Source organism: Crinia signifera, chromosome 7 (assembly GCF_055691185.1).
Source record: "Crinia signifera chromosome 7, ASM5569118v1, whole genome shotgun sequence".
Lineage (NCBI taxonomy): Eukaryota > Metazoa > Chordata > Amphibia > Anura > Myobatrachidae > Crinia > Crinia signifera.
In genome coordinates, this window is record NC_139223.1 from 82,730,703 (window position 1) to 82,744,184 (window position 13,482).

At 39.6% G+C, this 13,482-nt stretch overlaps 1 protein-coding gene across 13 annotated transcripts in view; it reads right to left on the reverse strand.

The window, feature by feature from the left end:
- The window catches only part of RBFOX1 (RNA binding fox-1 homolog 1), a 665,898-nt gene that overhangs the window by 318,708 nt on the left and 333,708 nt on the right, over nucleotides 1–13,482 (reverse strand). For all 13 annotated transcript variants that reach the window (XR_014450771.1, XR_014450772.1, XM_083153392.1 and 10 more), the window contains exon 2: nucleotides 12,645–12,884. Coding sequence is in view for 11 of the 13 variants with exons in the window: in XM_083153392.1 (XP_083009518.1) it covers nucleotides 12,645–12,884 (240 nt within the window). In the remaining 2 variants the exon portion in view is untranslated. The remainder of the gene's footprint in view (nucleotides 1–12,644; nucleotides 12,885–13,482) is intronic.

Consider the following 13,482-nt stretch of genomic DNA (forward strand, 5'->3'; position numbering starts at 1 on the left):
GCTGCCGCCAATGGTTTGCCATGATCATTCATGAAAATGGAGACAAAAGCAAACTCATTGTCCTGTTTTGTGAGTGATAGGTTTTCAGACTTTGGACCAGATATACTAGCTTGAAAAGTGATAAAATGGAGAGTGATCAACTAGAAGCCAATTAGCTCCTAACTGTCACACTACATACTGTGTCTTAAAAATGACAGCTAGTTGCCAATTGGTTGCTTGTTTATCACTCTCCATTTTATTACTTTTCAAGGCTTAGTACATCTCATTCCTTGTCCTGATTTAACACTTGGAATAATTAAGGCTGTGTACACAAGGTACTTGCAGTGTGTCTAAGTTAATCTGCTAGTGATCTACATGCAGAAGAGCCGGAGATATGAAGGAGCAGTGAGGTTTGAGGCAGCACTGAAGAGCAGCATAAGAAGCAAGTAAATAAGGCATTACTGGAGAGCTGCAGGAATGATGCCATGTCAGAGAGTTGCAACAGGACCAACAAGGAATTAGGCACCATTGGAGCAATATATATTGTAAAACAGCAAACAGTAACCAAAGATGAATTGCAGGAGCCTGAAGCCGAAGCATTCTTGACTAGGAGAGAGAAGATCTGGTCACATCTTGCCAGACTCCAGGAGCTTAAAAAGTGCACTGACAATGCTGATTGGTGCAGACATATTAGATACTCAGGAGCTGGTGACAAGGATTGGCTATCAGTAACATCACTTCATTGGCAAGAAGACAGAGAACAGGAGATGCAGAAACCATGGTGTTGATGCCGGGCCACTTTTTAAAGAAGCCATTTGACAATTAGCTTGATAAACTCAAATTTTTCTCAATGCTGAGTTTGTATTTACGGAGACCCCTGAGCATACTTGCCGACTTTTCGGATAGCCTCTACGGAGAAGCCCGGAGAGGGCAGCCGGATTTTCAGGTCAGGGGGCGGGGATGGGGCTGATGACTGAAAAGACGCGGTTTTCGTCATTTTAGTCCCGCACCTTGCCGCGGATCCATGGAAAAATGGTAATTAGTGCAGTAAGGAAGGGGGATGCGGGGGCTTCCAGGCAAAAGCGGGAGGATTGCCGATCTTACTGGGGGGCCGGGAGGGGGACCCGATTTTCGTGAGCCTCCCAGAAATTCTGGGAGGCCAATTGATAATTAGTTTGAGGAGAGAAATGTGAATTGGGTTGATCACTTGTAAGATGCTGAAGTGTCTCATGAATAAATAGCGAACTTCATTGATGGTACTTAAAGTTGCAGATTGCATTGATTGGTTTGTAGATAAATTATTGTGATAAGAGTCAATAGTTTTTCTTTGCAAGAATTCTTATATAAAAAAGCAATGATGGAATTTGTTCTATCATACTGAAAGACAGATGAGAACCTCCTTGACAGGTGTATTATAACTAAAGTCTTGGAGAAAAAAAGATGTTGTCAAGATAAACTATGACAGATCTGTATAACAGGTCTTTGGAAAATTTGGTTGCCAAAACCCCTCCACAGCAGATTCTACTGTATGTTCCTGTCCTCCCCATCTAGCAATCACATAAGCAGTGCCCTGACAACTGATAACAATACAGAGTTCCCCCAGGGCAGGCGTCTTAAGTCCCTGTAAGTGCTTTAGTTAAATTATCCCTAAAATAATATAAAATAAACAAATGAACCAAATTTAATGGATCATTTTCACAATTAAGAACTTTGGTATATGGTAAATTGTATAACAATTTCACTTAGAGCTACAGTATTTCTATAAAACCAAACATCTGAATAAATTAAGCACAGCAAACTTACTCTCTAATGTAAAACTGTTTTTGTCAATTTTTACAGACACACTGTGCCTGAAGGTGCCGGATGGCTGACAGACATTCGGGATTCCGACAGTCATTACACCAACGTCGGAATCCTAACTGTTAAAACCCCGACACTCGGGATCCTGACGGCCACTGGCTATTCTCCTTCGTGGGGGTCCACAACCCACATAGAGAGAGAATAGAATAGGTGGCGAGCACAGCTAGCCACTGTGCCCGCAAGGGGCTTCGTTGTTCTCTTCCCGCTGTCTGAGTCCGGCCAGTCGGGATCTCGTCATCGGGCTAATGACTGTCGGGATTCCGTCGGTGTGCTATACCCCAACCGTGCCTGATTGGTGCAGCAAATTATGCCTTTTTCTATTATAATAAAACTGTGCGTGTGCAGGACTTGTGCTGCACATGTGTAGTATGGCTTCTGCATTCTTGCACGCAGTGAGGCTGTAGACTTCATGTGATTGGCAATATGCAGCCGGTGTGGGGGTGATGGGCTTCATTTTACAAAATAGAGGCATGTCGCCTCCATTTTGAGACAGTGCCAAGGCAGGGGTTTCTGCCATTTGACAAAGTATTCCTGGCCTCAGCAATGGACCTGGTCAGCTGGGCACAGAGTGATCCTATGGTGGATGTTTGGACACAGCAGTGGATCACACTGTCATGCAGGAAGTGTCTATATCTACCAGGTGCCTACTGCTGCATTAACATATGTAAGCATCACCGCTGCTTCCAAAGAAACAGCAACTATGAATCAATCCTGAATCAGCACCACTATGTAGAAACAAAATGCAATATCAAGACAAAGGACATTGTTCTATCCCACACTTGCCTACATTTTTGTAGATAAATATTATTTAAAATATTGAATAGTGGGGTAAGCATTTGTGGGATGAACAGATGTGAAAATATAATGGTACGGTAGATCAACATAAAATGACACAGAATTAATCATACGCCATGTGGGACGTTTAGTGCGATTTCTTCAAAATAAAGATAATAGTTCGGACCACAACCAGTGTACAATAAACATTTCCCATTAGAAATAATAGTTTAGAATGCATCACTTTATACCCAAAATGCTGTACGCTGGTACAGTAAAAACATTCCTGATAAAAACTCCCAACAAGTAATATTAATGTAGTAGAACAATCAAGCTGCAAAAATAAAATTTACATTTTACAAAGAAAATGATTTATCACTTTAGCTCAGTTTTTTTGCATTATAGCACACAAAGGGGTTAATGTGTCATGCAAAGAAAAAAGCAGAGAAGTGGAAAAGGGGAGAAGATGCCCATACAGTATTAACCAATACATTTTGAGGTAGCACTTATCAAGAACATTCTATAAAATGAATGATAGGTAGAAGATAATTGCTTGTTATGGGCAACTTATCCTGACACTCCCAGAAAATAACTGGTTACCACCCACAAATGGCGGCTTAGTGTCAGTCAAGTTGCGAGGGAATTGCAATTGAAAAAATTGCTGATATTTGTAGCAGTTTGGCCTTGCGCATGAGCGCTACAATACAGAGGCATGTGCAGTCATTTGATAATTGATTGCCATTTCGCACAGCAGTAATCATTTCCATATAACCCACAGTGTAACTGGGTTGTAATGGGGAGTTATTACATACATAAAGTTTTGTTAAGTTGAATATTAGTCAAAGTAACAATGGGTGATGCACATAAGTAGGTATGTTTTCTCAGATGTATATTTTGCACCAAAGATAAAACTATCGCTAGTACACACTGAAAATGGAGACACTGACAGGTATTAAACAATGCATATGAATGGGGAAGCTGAAGTCACATACTTATGTATAACTGGATGAATATACAGTAAACATATAATTCCATGAGTGCAGTTCCATTGCACTGTAGTTGTGCACAATATGAATTAAAGTATTTAGAGTAAACCCCTTTTCCGTATCTACACTAGCTGAATGGTAGTGTTTGGGACATGTTTGCCAAAGTACTGCATAGAGGGCCTCATTAAAATACGGTCACAAAGCGGATGAAGCACACAAGCATGTTAATGTTTTGGTACCGCACACAGGGGCGTAACTACCATAGGTGCAAGGGGTGCAGCTGCTTTGGGGCCCAGAGCAGAAGGGGGCCCATCTTTGCTGTCTAAGTAATATGTTTTACATATATTTATCACCATCAGTTGCTGAATAGGGGGCCCTTACAAACTTTTGCTATGGGGCTTATGAATATGTAGGTACGCCTCTGACCACACATGCATCTGAGCCGCACTGCCACATGCAGTGATTGAAGTGCTATAGCGCATTTGCAACAAGGGATTCGCTGCAAAGTGAATTATTAATGCCAAGCGCTGTCTACTTCTCATTTACTTTGCAACTAATTGCTTATTGTGAGCGCTATATTTACAAATATGGGAGTTCTATAAGAGATGAGATGTTGCCCATAGCAACCAATAATCAGATTATACTTCTTATTTATATAGCACCTTCTAGAAAATAATAGATAGAATCTGATTGGTTGCTATAGGAAACATCCCATCTTAGTAAATTGACCCCTCAGAATCTGCATCATGAGCCCATATGAATGATAGTATCAATGAGGCAGATGTATCATTAACCTTTTAACGTTTGTAAAATAACGGGTCCCGCTTCTCCTGCATAACGAGGAGAAGCGGGCACTCATTATGGGGAGATGTATTAACATCCCCCAAGCCGATAAGGAGAGCCGTTATGCCCAGTGTTAACAGCTCTCCTTATCGGCTCCCTCGCCGCCCCGCACATGCGCACTCCCCCCCCCCCCCCGTCCGGCTCTAATGGGCATGCGCGAGATCTCGCAAAAAATGCGAGATCTCCAGCACAGCCCGAGCCAGACGCAGGGCTAGCGTTGTCGCCATAGTGGGGGATAGGACAACGCTAGCCCTGAGCTGGCGAAGCGGCCGGGGCGAATTAACGCCTTGAAGGCTGTTAATACATCGCCCTGGCCGTTAATCCCTGGGGGGGATTGCAGGGGACAGCCCCGCCGAGCGTAACTCGGCGGGCTGTCACTAGCGCACGTTAGGTGCGCTAGTGATACATTAGCAAAATCGTAATCCCCCCAGTTAACCAGCGTTAAGTGCATTTTTGCACTTAACGCTGGTTGATACATCTGCCCCAATGTTTCAGCAATTATACACCATAGGACGGAAATGATGTGATAACAGTGTGCTTCCCTATGCATAAGAAAGCGTTTTCCCATGCTTTTACCCATGCGTTTGCCCATATTATCATATACTTACAATTGTGGATGACAAAAAACAGCATGCAATCGAATCAGCAAGCACTTCTGAATGAGGCCCCTGCATAGCACAGAGCTGATGGCTATAGCACTTTGCGACATAGTACTCAGATACAAAGTTCCCTTACTGCCCATTACCCAGGCACTGGTGTGTGGGATGCATATTTCCCAATAACAAAGGTCCCAGACATCAGATCCTTAATGTTGTGAAAGTTTTAAATAATTAAATTAACATAAAATATTTAAAACACCATATATATTTTACACTTTCAGAAGTTTAAAAGCCAGGCTTGTAAAAAGCTACATCAACGTGATAGAACACTACACATGCTTCAATAAACACCACATGTGTACGGTACATAAAGCATTTTAGAAATAATTCCATCACACACAAATAAATACATCAAATTAAATTAACACAATAGCACACATATTGTTCAGTGAGCCACTGCCAACATCGGTTGTATAAACACAGGCCAAAAAAATGTATATTCAACATGCTTAGATAATTAGTGATAAAATGCAATTAGTTCTATAAACATATTCAATTTAAAATGTTGAGGCCGCAATACCCACAAAGCTGGCTACACTAATGGCAAAGCCCTACTGACATTTATAAAGGAAGTTTTTCTATCAGGAGACAGTTCCTTCTGTTTTGCCTGAAAATGGCTATATTCTCAGGATCAATTATAACCACTATAATGTATTTGACTAAGTTATATCTACATGAATCTCTGTTTCAATATAGCCAGTTATTTACCATGCACATGTTTGTTTTTTCAAACTCAGGGGGAGATGTATCAAATCAAACCTTTTAAAACAGATAAGGGGAGAAGTTGCCCATTGAAACCAATCAGTTTCTAGCAATCATTTATGAAGTTCACTTTAATAAATGATAATATAGGGCCTTATTTTGGTTCATTCTTTCTGACAAAATCCTTCTTAGATGGACAAAACCATGTGCACTGCAGGTGGGGCAGATGTAAAATGTGCAGAGAGAATTAGATTTGGGTGAGTAATTTTGTTTCTGTGCAGGGAAAATACTGACTGCTTTATTTTTACACTGCAATATAGATCTCACTTTTAAGTAAAACTCCACCCAAATCTAATTCTCTCTGCACATGTTACATCTGCCCCCCTGCAGTGCACATGGTTTTGTCCATCTAAGAAGGATTTTGTCAGAAAGAATGAACCAAAATAAGGCCCATAGTTATTTTAATTTTATGGGTACATTGTCCACCTTTCTCTTTAGAACATTTAAAACTCTTTACCCCCACACCACGCATATGGGTTATTGGGTTGACCCAATGTAGGTTGACATACATTGGGTTGACACTCTTAGTGTGAAAGGCCATAGGTGGACACCTATAAAAGGCTTGACTTAGGTTGACAGGGACTTTAGGTTGACATGAAAAATGTTGACATGGTGTGTCTTTTGTTGTCTCACATGGCTCGCTTCGGTTGCTACGCTTGGCACGCTATTTTATTCTCCCTCCACACCCTAGTGGATGGTAGGGTATGAAAAATCACCTTAAAAAAACAAAAACCTTTTAAAAGCCATGTCAACATATCTTCCATGTCGACCTAAGCCATGTCAACCTTTTATATGTGTTGACTGAAGGCAGCCAGGCTCATGGGGGAGATTCAATCATGCGAGGTGGCGTGGGGTGGTGTTTACCTGCTTGCTTGGCTCTGAACGCTCGTAGCCAAGCGAGCCAGTCTGAATCGAGCCCTAAGTGCACCTTTTTAGTTTTAGGACGTTAATATTTAGAGGTTTCTAAAGAAAATCAATTATTTAAATACATTGTAGCCTTTAATTGCTAGAATGTTGTTGCGATAAGGTATCTACTATACAAAGATATTTAACCCTTTGAGTGCCAACATCTCTGGGAGAGATGCGCAAATCTCCTCTAAAAATGCCAGCGTCGCTCACATTTGTTGCATAAATTCAAATAATAAATGCTTAAAATAGATTATATTTCCTATATAAGGTAAACATTACAGGTCATTGTGATGAATAAAAATGTTTGCTTGCCAATTTTCACACCTATTTTGACAAATTCACTTGGCACTCAAATGGTTAAGAATATATTTTGTACAATTTCTATTTGTAGTTGCATTTGTATACTGTATATCAAGTTTAATGCATTGCTGAGCTTACAATATTTAGCTTTTCAATAGTTTCACTGAAACTGGAGTCAAATGTTTTCATGTTCCAATTTTGATTCCCTATGTCCCTTCCTCACCTAGATATATTATCTGTTCTATTAGATAGCACCAAGTCCAGAAGACCTCCCCTGCTAGTTGGTCTTCTAGCACTTATGAAAGGCAGTTGTCTTTAAAATAGATAAAAATTGTCTGCCTGTGCCAGAACCTCTAGTTTCATTTTGTAATAATAATTGAATTTCAGTACTATCATTCATACTAGGTGACATATAACAAATCCCAATCAGTACTTTAATGGTGTCTTTTTCACACATATATCTACCCATAAGGGCACCACATTGTCATTTTTCACAGATATACTGTACTAAGCCTTTCTAACATTTACAAAGCCCTCCTCCCTTCTAATCTTTAGATTCCTAATATGCTTCTAAATCCACTGCCCAATCTTGACTTTCCTCCAGCCAAGACTTATATACCAACTAAATCCTAATTCTTACAGCATCATTAATCACTCTGTACCGATTTTGTTTTGAAGACTTCCAGCATTCACTACCATACTGTAGCATATATATTTTGTTTGTTTTTATTGTCAATGTTTCTTTTCATTTATCTTTATTTATTTAGTTCATGTTTTCCAGGTTGCCTATGGATTATTAAAATGTGACTGTTGGGGATACACAGTGCTCCTGTTTGGTGACCTGAAAAACTTGAACTGTGTGGGTTCCTTTGAAACGAATACTGCCCTAATAACTGGAGATTAGCAGTTTGGTTTTGCTGAAAACCTGAACATACTGTATATGAACTTTGGGGTTCCGAGTTGAACCAAGTCCCATTCAGATCTAGAAACAGATCTTGGTTTTGAATTTCATGCAAACAGTTCTAAATTACATGATTTTCTTTCTGATTTTTTTTTTTTTTTTTGTATAAAATGATGGTACTTGTGTAGTTTCACGGCAGCAGTAACAAAGTTAGCTTAGCGTCCCTGTCAGAATCAGCATAGTGTTCCTGCGGGCAGCATAGTCAGCATCGCTATCAGAATCAGCGTAGTGTTCCTGCGGCTGCAGCCATTGGGTTACACTAACAGCGTAGCTTAAGCTGCCGCTGAAACTACATAAGTGAGTGAGCCGTTGGGCTACGCTGATAAGGTAGCTTAGGCTGCCACCGTGGAACTACACAAGTAAGGCAGCCTTTGGGCTACGCTAATAATGTAGCTTAGGCTGCCGCCGTGAAACTACACAAGTAAGGCAGCCGGTGGGCTACGCTAATAACATAGCTTCAAATGTAGCGTAAGATGCCGCCGCGAAAATACGCAAGTACCAAAATCATAAATTTAACCAAAACACTCAAGGATGATTTTGCCAAATCCAAACCAAAACACTGGTTTCTGTGCACATCTCTACTAGTATCTGACACATCTGCCTTTCATTACACTCCTCTCTCCATCTCTATATGATAGAACAAACTAATGCAAAATAGGTATAATCTTACAAATTATTAATAAAAGAGAAACTACTTACAACTTCAAAGTAAAAAAATAAAACACAAAAAATTTAAAATATATATTACAACCTTTAACAACAATCATAAAATAGATTAAAAGTTGTAATGTTATACCTCACTTTTCTACATTCTTGAGTTGTATTATGTTCTTGCATTAATGTATGCACTTATTATAATAAATGAACATTTCTGATAGTTGCCAGGAAAAAGAAAAAACTGGAACTTAAAAACCTTGCAGGGTATTACACTTAAGCATGTGGTCTCAGTGAATGAATAAAATAAGCATACAAGCAATCCTCATAACCATATTGTAATAATTACATGATACTCTTTCTGAAAGTGTTTGTTTCTGTTTACTAGAGTAGCATTGCTTTTGTTTGGAATATAATATTGAATACAAATATTATATGAAGAGTGCGCATGTACTATATAAAGGGCCCCATTTACCCTGAGCTTCCTGGCAGCTCCCTTGGAGGGCTCACATCAGACTTAGCACTTGTTGCTCCATTTTTAGCATGCAATAAATCGCAGGACATTTATTGCATGTAAAATGGCTCCTGGGAAGCTGCCAGTGGAGTTCAAGGGAAGTCGGATGTGATACATCACGAGTCATAAAAAGTACCCGCGATGTGCTGCACCTACGATTTATCTAATGTGCAGCATGTCCGACCTTTGATTCTGACCCGATGAACATGGGACCGCAAACTGGGTTGCAGAGAATGTCAAACACATGCGATTTTGCCCGATTTAACTCAACTTCTCACCCAGATCCCTCGGAATCGGGTGAAATCATGCCAAATCGTAGTAATGTATGGGGGCCATAAGAAGTTATTGTGTGCCCTATTTTTGGAGGATTGTTCTAAAATAATTATACGTAGTGAATATGTGTGTACTGTACCAAACCTATATTATGTCTGCTGGTGAATCACAAACCCAATAAAAATGCTGCCCAGTGCAAGCAAAGTATACGGGGAACCATTTCTCAATGTTTGAAAATAAGGATGATGTTTTCACCCCAATAACACACAAGAGTGGTAGCTGGGTAATATTAACTGTCTTCTTGATACCATAGTGGTGAGCATAGACAGATAAAGGGCCTAATGGGTCTGTAGCTGAAAATGGTCAAGGGCCTATTATTAGCAGATGAGGTCAATGGCATGTAGAACCCATACACTATAAGCCCCAATGTCTCCCTAAATATAAAATATACAAAAAATGCATACATGTATAAAACAGAAATGCAATTTCAATACTTATGATTTATGGCCAACCATGTGACCAGCTGGTGACTGTCTGGTGATCATCATTGAGTCATGATGATAAGCCTTTTTTTTACTTGTAGGCCCAGAGCTGCAGCTCCATCCACCCCATCATTAATCTGGCCCTGGTGGTAAAAGTTAGTTTACCCCTTCTCCCTGCCAGTCTCAGGGGAAATGTGGATGTGTGTCTAGGTTCCTTGTTAAATCTTATAACAGTACTATATTCAGTGTTACCCCTATGAAACCCTTTGCATGAGAAAACTTATTTTGATAAAAAGACTTCCATAGACTTTTATACAGGTCGAGTATCCCGTATCCGAGTATCCGTTATCCGAATTATTCCGAAATACGGACATTCCAGAAAGTGAAAAAAAATTTTTTTTTTGCTAAAAACTCACTGGGGACATTTGTAACAGCATCACTGGGGACATGATATGTAACTGGCACTATATATGTGCAAGACAATGATTGCTTGGCATTCAAATTCAGTGCTGAGATAGTACACACATTTTGTTTCACGTTTTGAAACCTTGTTTTTTGAACAATTAAAATATATTTGTGTGTATTTTATGTGGTAATAAAATATATGTGTGTGTATATTATGTGTTTATACACCATACATGCAAGATACTTCAAAATACATCATTGAAATATTAAAATATTCCGAAATACGGAATAATCCGTTATCCAAAATTCTCCTGGTCCCGAGCATTTTGGATACGGGATACTCAACCTGTATTATATTTAGCTTTAAGAAAACATTATGGATTTCATTCGCTTTCCATTAGCATGTTTTCTCTTTCTTTTCTTTTTGCCATAATCACTCTAACAATGTGATGTCAGACATGCTGCCAATGATATCTGCTACCTGGACATATCTCTCAAGTGGGTGTACATCATCTCACAGACAGTGGGGATTATTCTGGTTGGTTTGCAAAGCAAACTCTTTCTTTAATGGACAAAACTATGTGCACTGCAGGTGGGGCTTATGTAACATGTACAGAGAGAGTTAGATTTGGGTGAGTTGTGTTTAAACAGAAATCTAAATTGCAGTGTAAGAATATACCCTGCACAACAAAATAACTCAACCAAAGTTAACTCTCTCTGCACATGGTTTTGTACTTTAAAGAAGGAGTTTGCTTTTGCAAAGCAACCAGTATCACCCCCTTTATCTGTAGGTCCTCAGTCAATACGTTGACACCAAAAAGGTGAGACATAAGTAAAATGAAGACATTGCAAAGCCTCACATAACTTGCCTCACTCACCGTTACCATTACCAATTTGAGTCTACGCAGATGGTAAAACATGAAAACACAAGAAAAACTCCTTTGCATGTGTCGACCATTGCAATACTGACATTTTGCTTGAAACAAAATTTTGTCCGTGTTGAACTTCAACTTAGTGCATGTCGAACGTTTGCAAATTTTGACCTGGTACATGTTGACCTTTAAATTGACCTATTGATTCTTGACCTAGACACTGTCTGTGAGCCATCCAGAGCCTCCCCAGCTACTATATACTGTATGTCACTCAAATTTGCACCTTTTAGTGGTCAAATAGGTGCTTTTCAGTCCTGCGCAAAAAACTTGGACCCTATTAAATTTAGCACAAGAAGTTTTAACTCCCAATCTACTTTATTCCAATTTGTGGCAATTGTCACACATTGTACATGTCCCACACCCGAAATAGCATTCTTTGCATTAATATGAATGTTGTTGAGAGCTAAGTGTGCTGCTATGTGCTAGCTCTCTCTGTCTGCAGTCGCCATGGCCACAACTATTCCTATGTACATCAATGGTTTCTATGCGCATTGTATTTCCTTTATCTTCCATAGCAAAGAGTGTCTTCCCTGAATGCCTCTATAATGGGACTGCATCATAGCAGAGACTATGCCTGAACCAATGTACCACCACCTGCATTAACCCCATGCAATCTTAGCTGCACATGTTGTTCATAATATATGACTGCATTGTGTCTGCTGCATCCTATGTTACCCTGTATTACTTTACATAAGATATGTGGCTACCTAACATTGCACAGTGCGAACACCGACTATGTTCTGCCAATAATTGGAAGATATCACTGTAGTTTAGCCTTCATTGCAGACCCAGATCTTTGATGGCTAACCAGATAGACCTAGGTCATTTGTACCCATCCACCTCCCTCATGCAACCCCCAATAAGCATGACAATAGGATTTTGCAGTAAGGGGATACTTGCATCAGCGGAAAATAGTGACAAAAACAATGGCTCTCTAGGTCAGGCATTCCCAACCATGGTCCTCAAGGCACACCAACAGTGCAGGTTTTGTAGATATCCAGGCTTCAGCACAGATGGTTTAATCAGAATCACTCAGGTACTAATTAAGTCACCTGTGCTCAAGCCTGGATATCTACAAAACCTGCACTGTTGTTGTGCCTTGAGGACCGTGGTTGGGAATGCCTGCTCTAGGTTATCGTTATATAGTTTCAGCTAAGTTAAGAATTATTTCAAAAAAGCTAGATACAACTCTACAACTTATTATATTTGTAAAATGTCTCTTCAAATATGCAGAACATAAGACCACAGATTGAACCATTTTGATTTATTATTTAGCTTATAGACTGATTCTTCCTTATATAATATGTTTACTTTCTCTACTGACATACAAAATCTGTAGGTAGTAACTTACTGTTGCTGTGCCAGAGACAGTTTGTGCATTTGTATCCGTGGCACTCTGTTCAGAGTGTGTCTGCGCCGGAGTGTACATACTTAATGTGTGCTCTGGAACTGTGGACTGGCCTGTGTAGTCTGGAGCTGGGTGGGGATGGGGAGTTGTGTATTCTGCCGGAATACCATTTTGGGGTGGGGCAAACTGAGCAGAGGCATATGGTTGGGCCATTGTGTCGGGTGCTGTAGCTTCCTGATTACCCTGAAAAACAGAAAATACAGGCAATTGGTGTATGCTTTTCATTGTATGAGCTCTCTAAGCAGATGCTTGGTAAGAAGAATGAGAAAAAAAGAAAAACAATGGACCATTTATCACCAAACATACTAGAAGCATATGAAATGCACAAAAGGGCAAACTGTAATTTTTTGTTTGCAGGAGTATTATAGAAATGGTTATGTTGCATAAAAATATATAGTAATATTATACAAATGGATTCTTTGGATACATCTACAAACTGACAAGTGACATTTAGAATAGCTAATTAAATAGACTAGATAGATAGATAGATAGATAGATAGATAGATAGATAGATAGATAGATAGATTTAGTATTCCTTTTATCAGGAACACTTATACATTGCACAGGTTATGTGGCTAATTGACTTCATGTCTGCATTTCATCCGGTTTTAATCAGCCAGAGAAATCATACTGTACTGTATGTGTCCCTGATTAATGGAGTACTATGGCAACACTGCTAATTCACATACAATCTGGCAACAACACAATACTGAACCCATAGAAAAACATATTTCTATAAATAGCCACAAATACCCAATCACATTGATTGCAGTTTATGGCC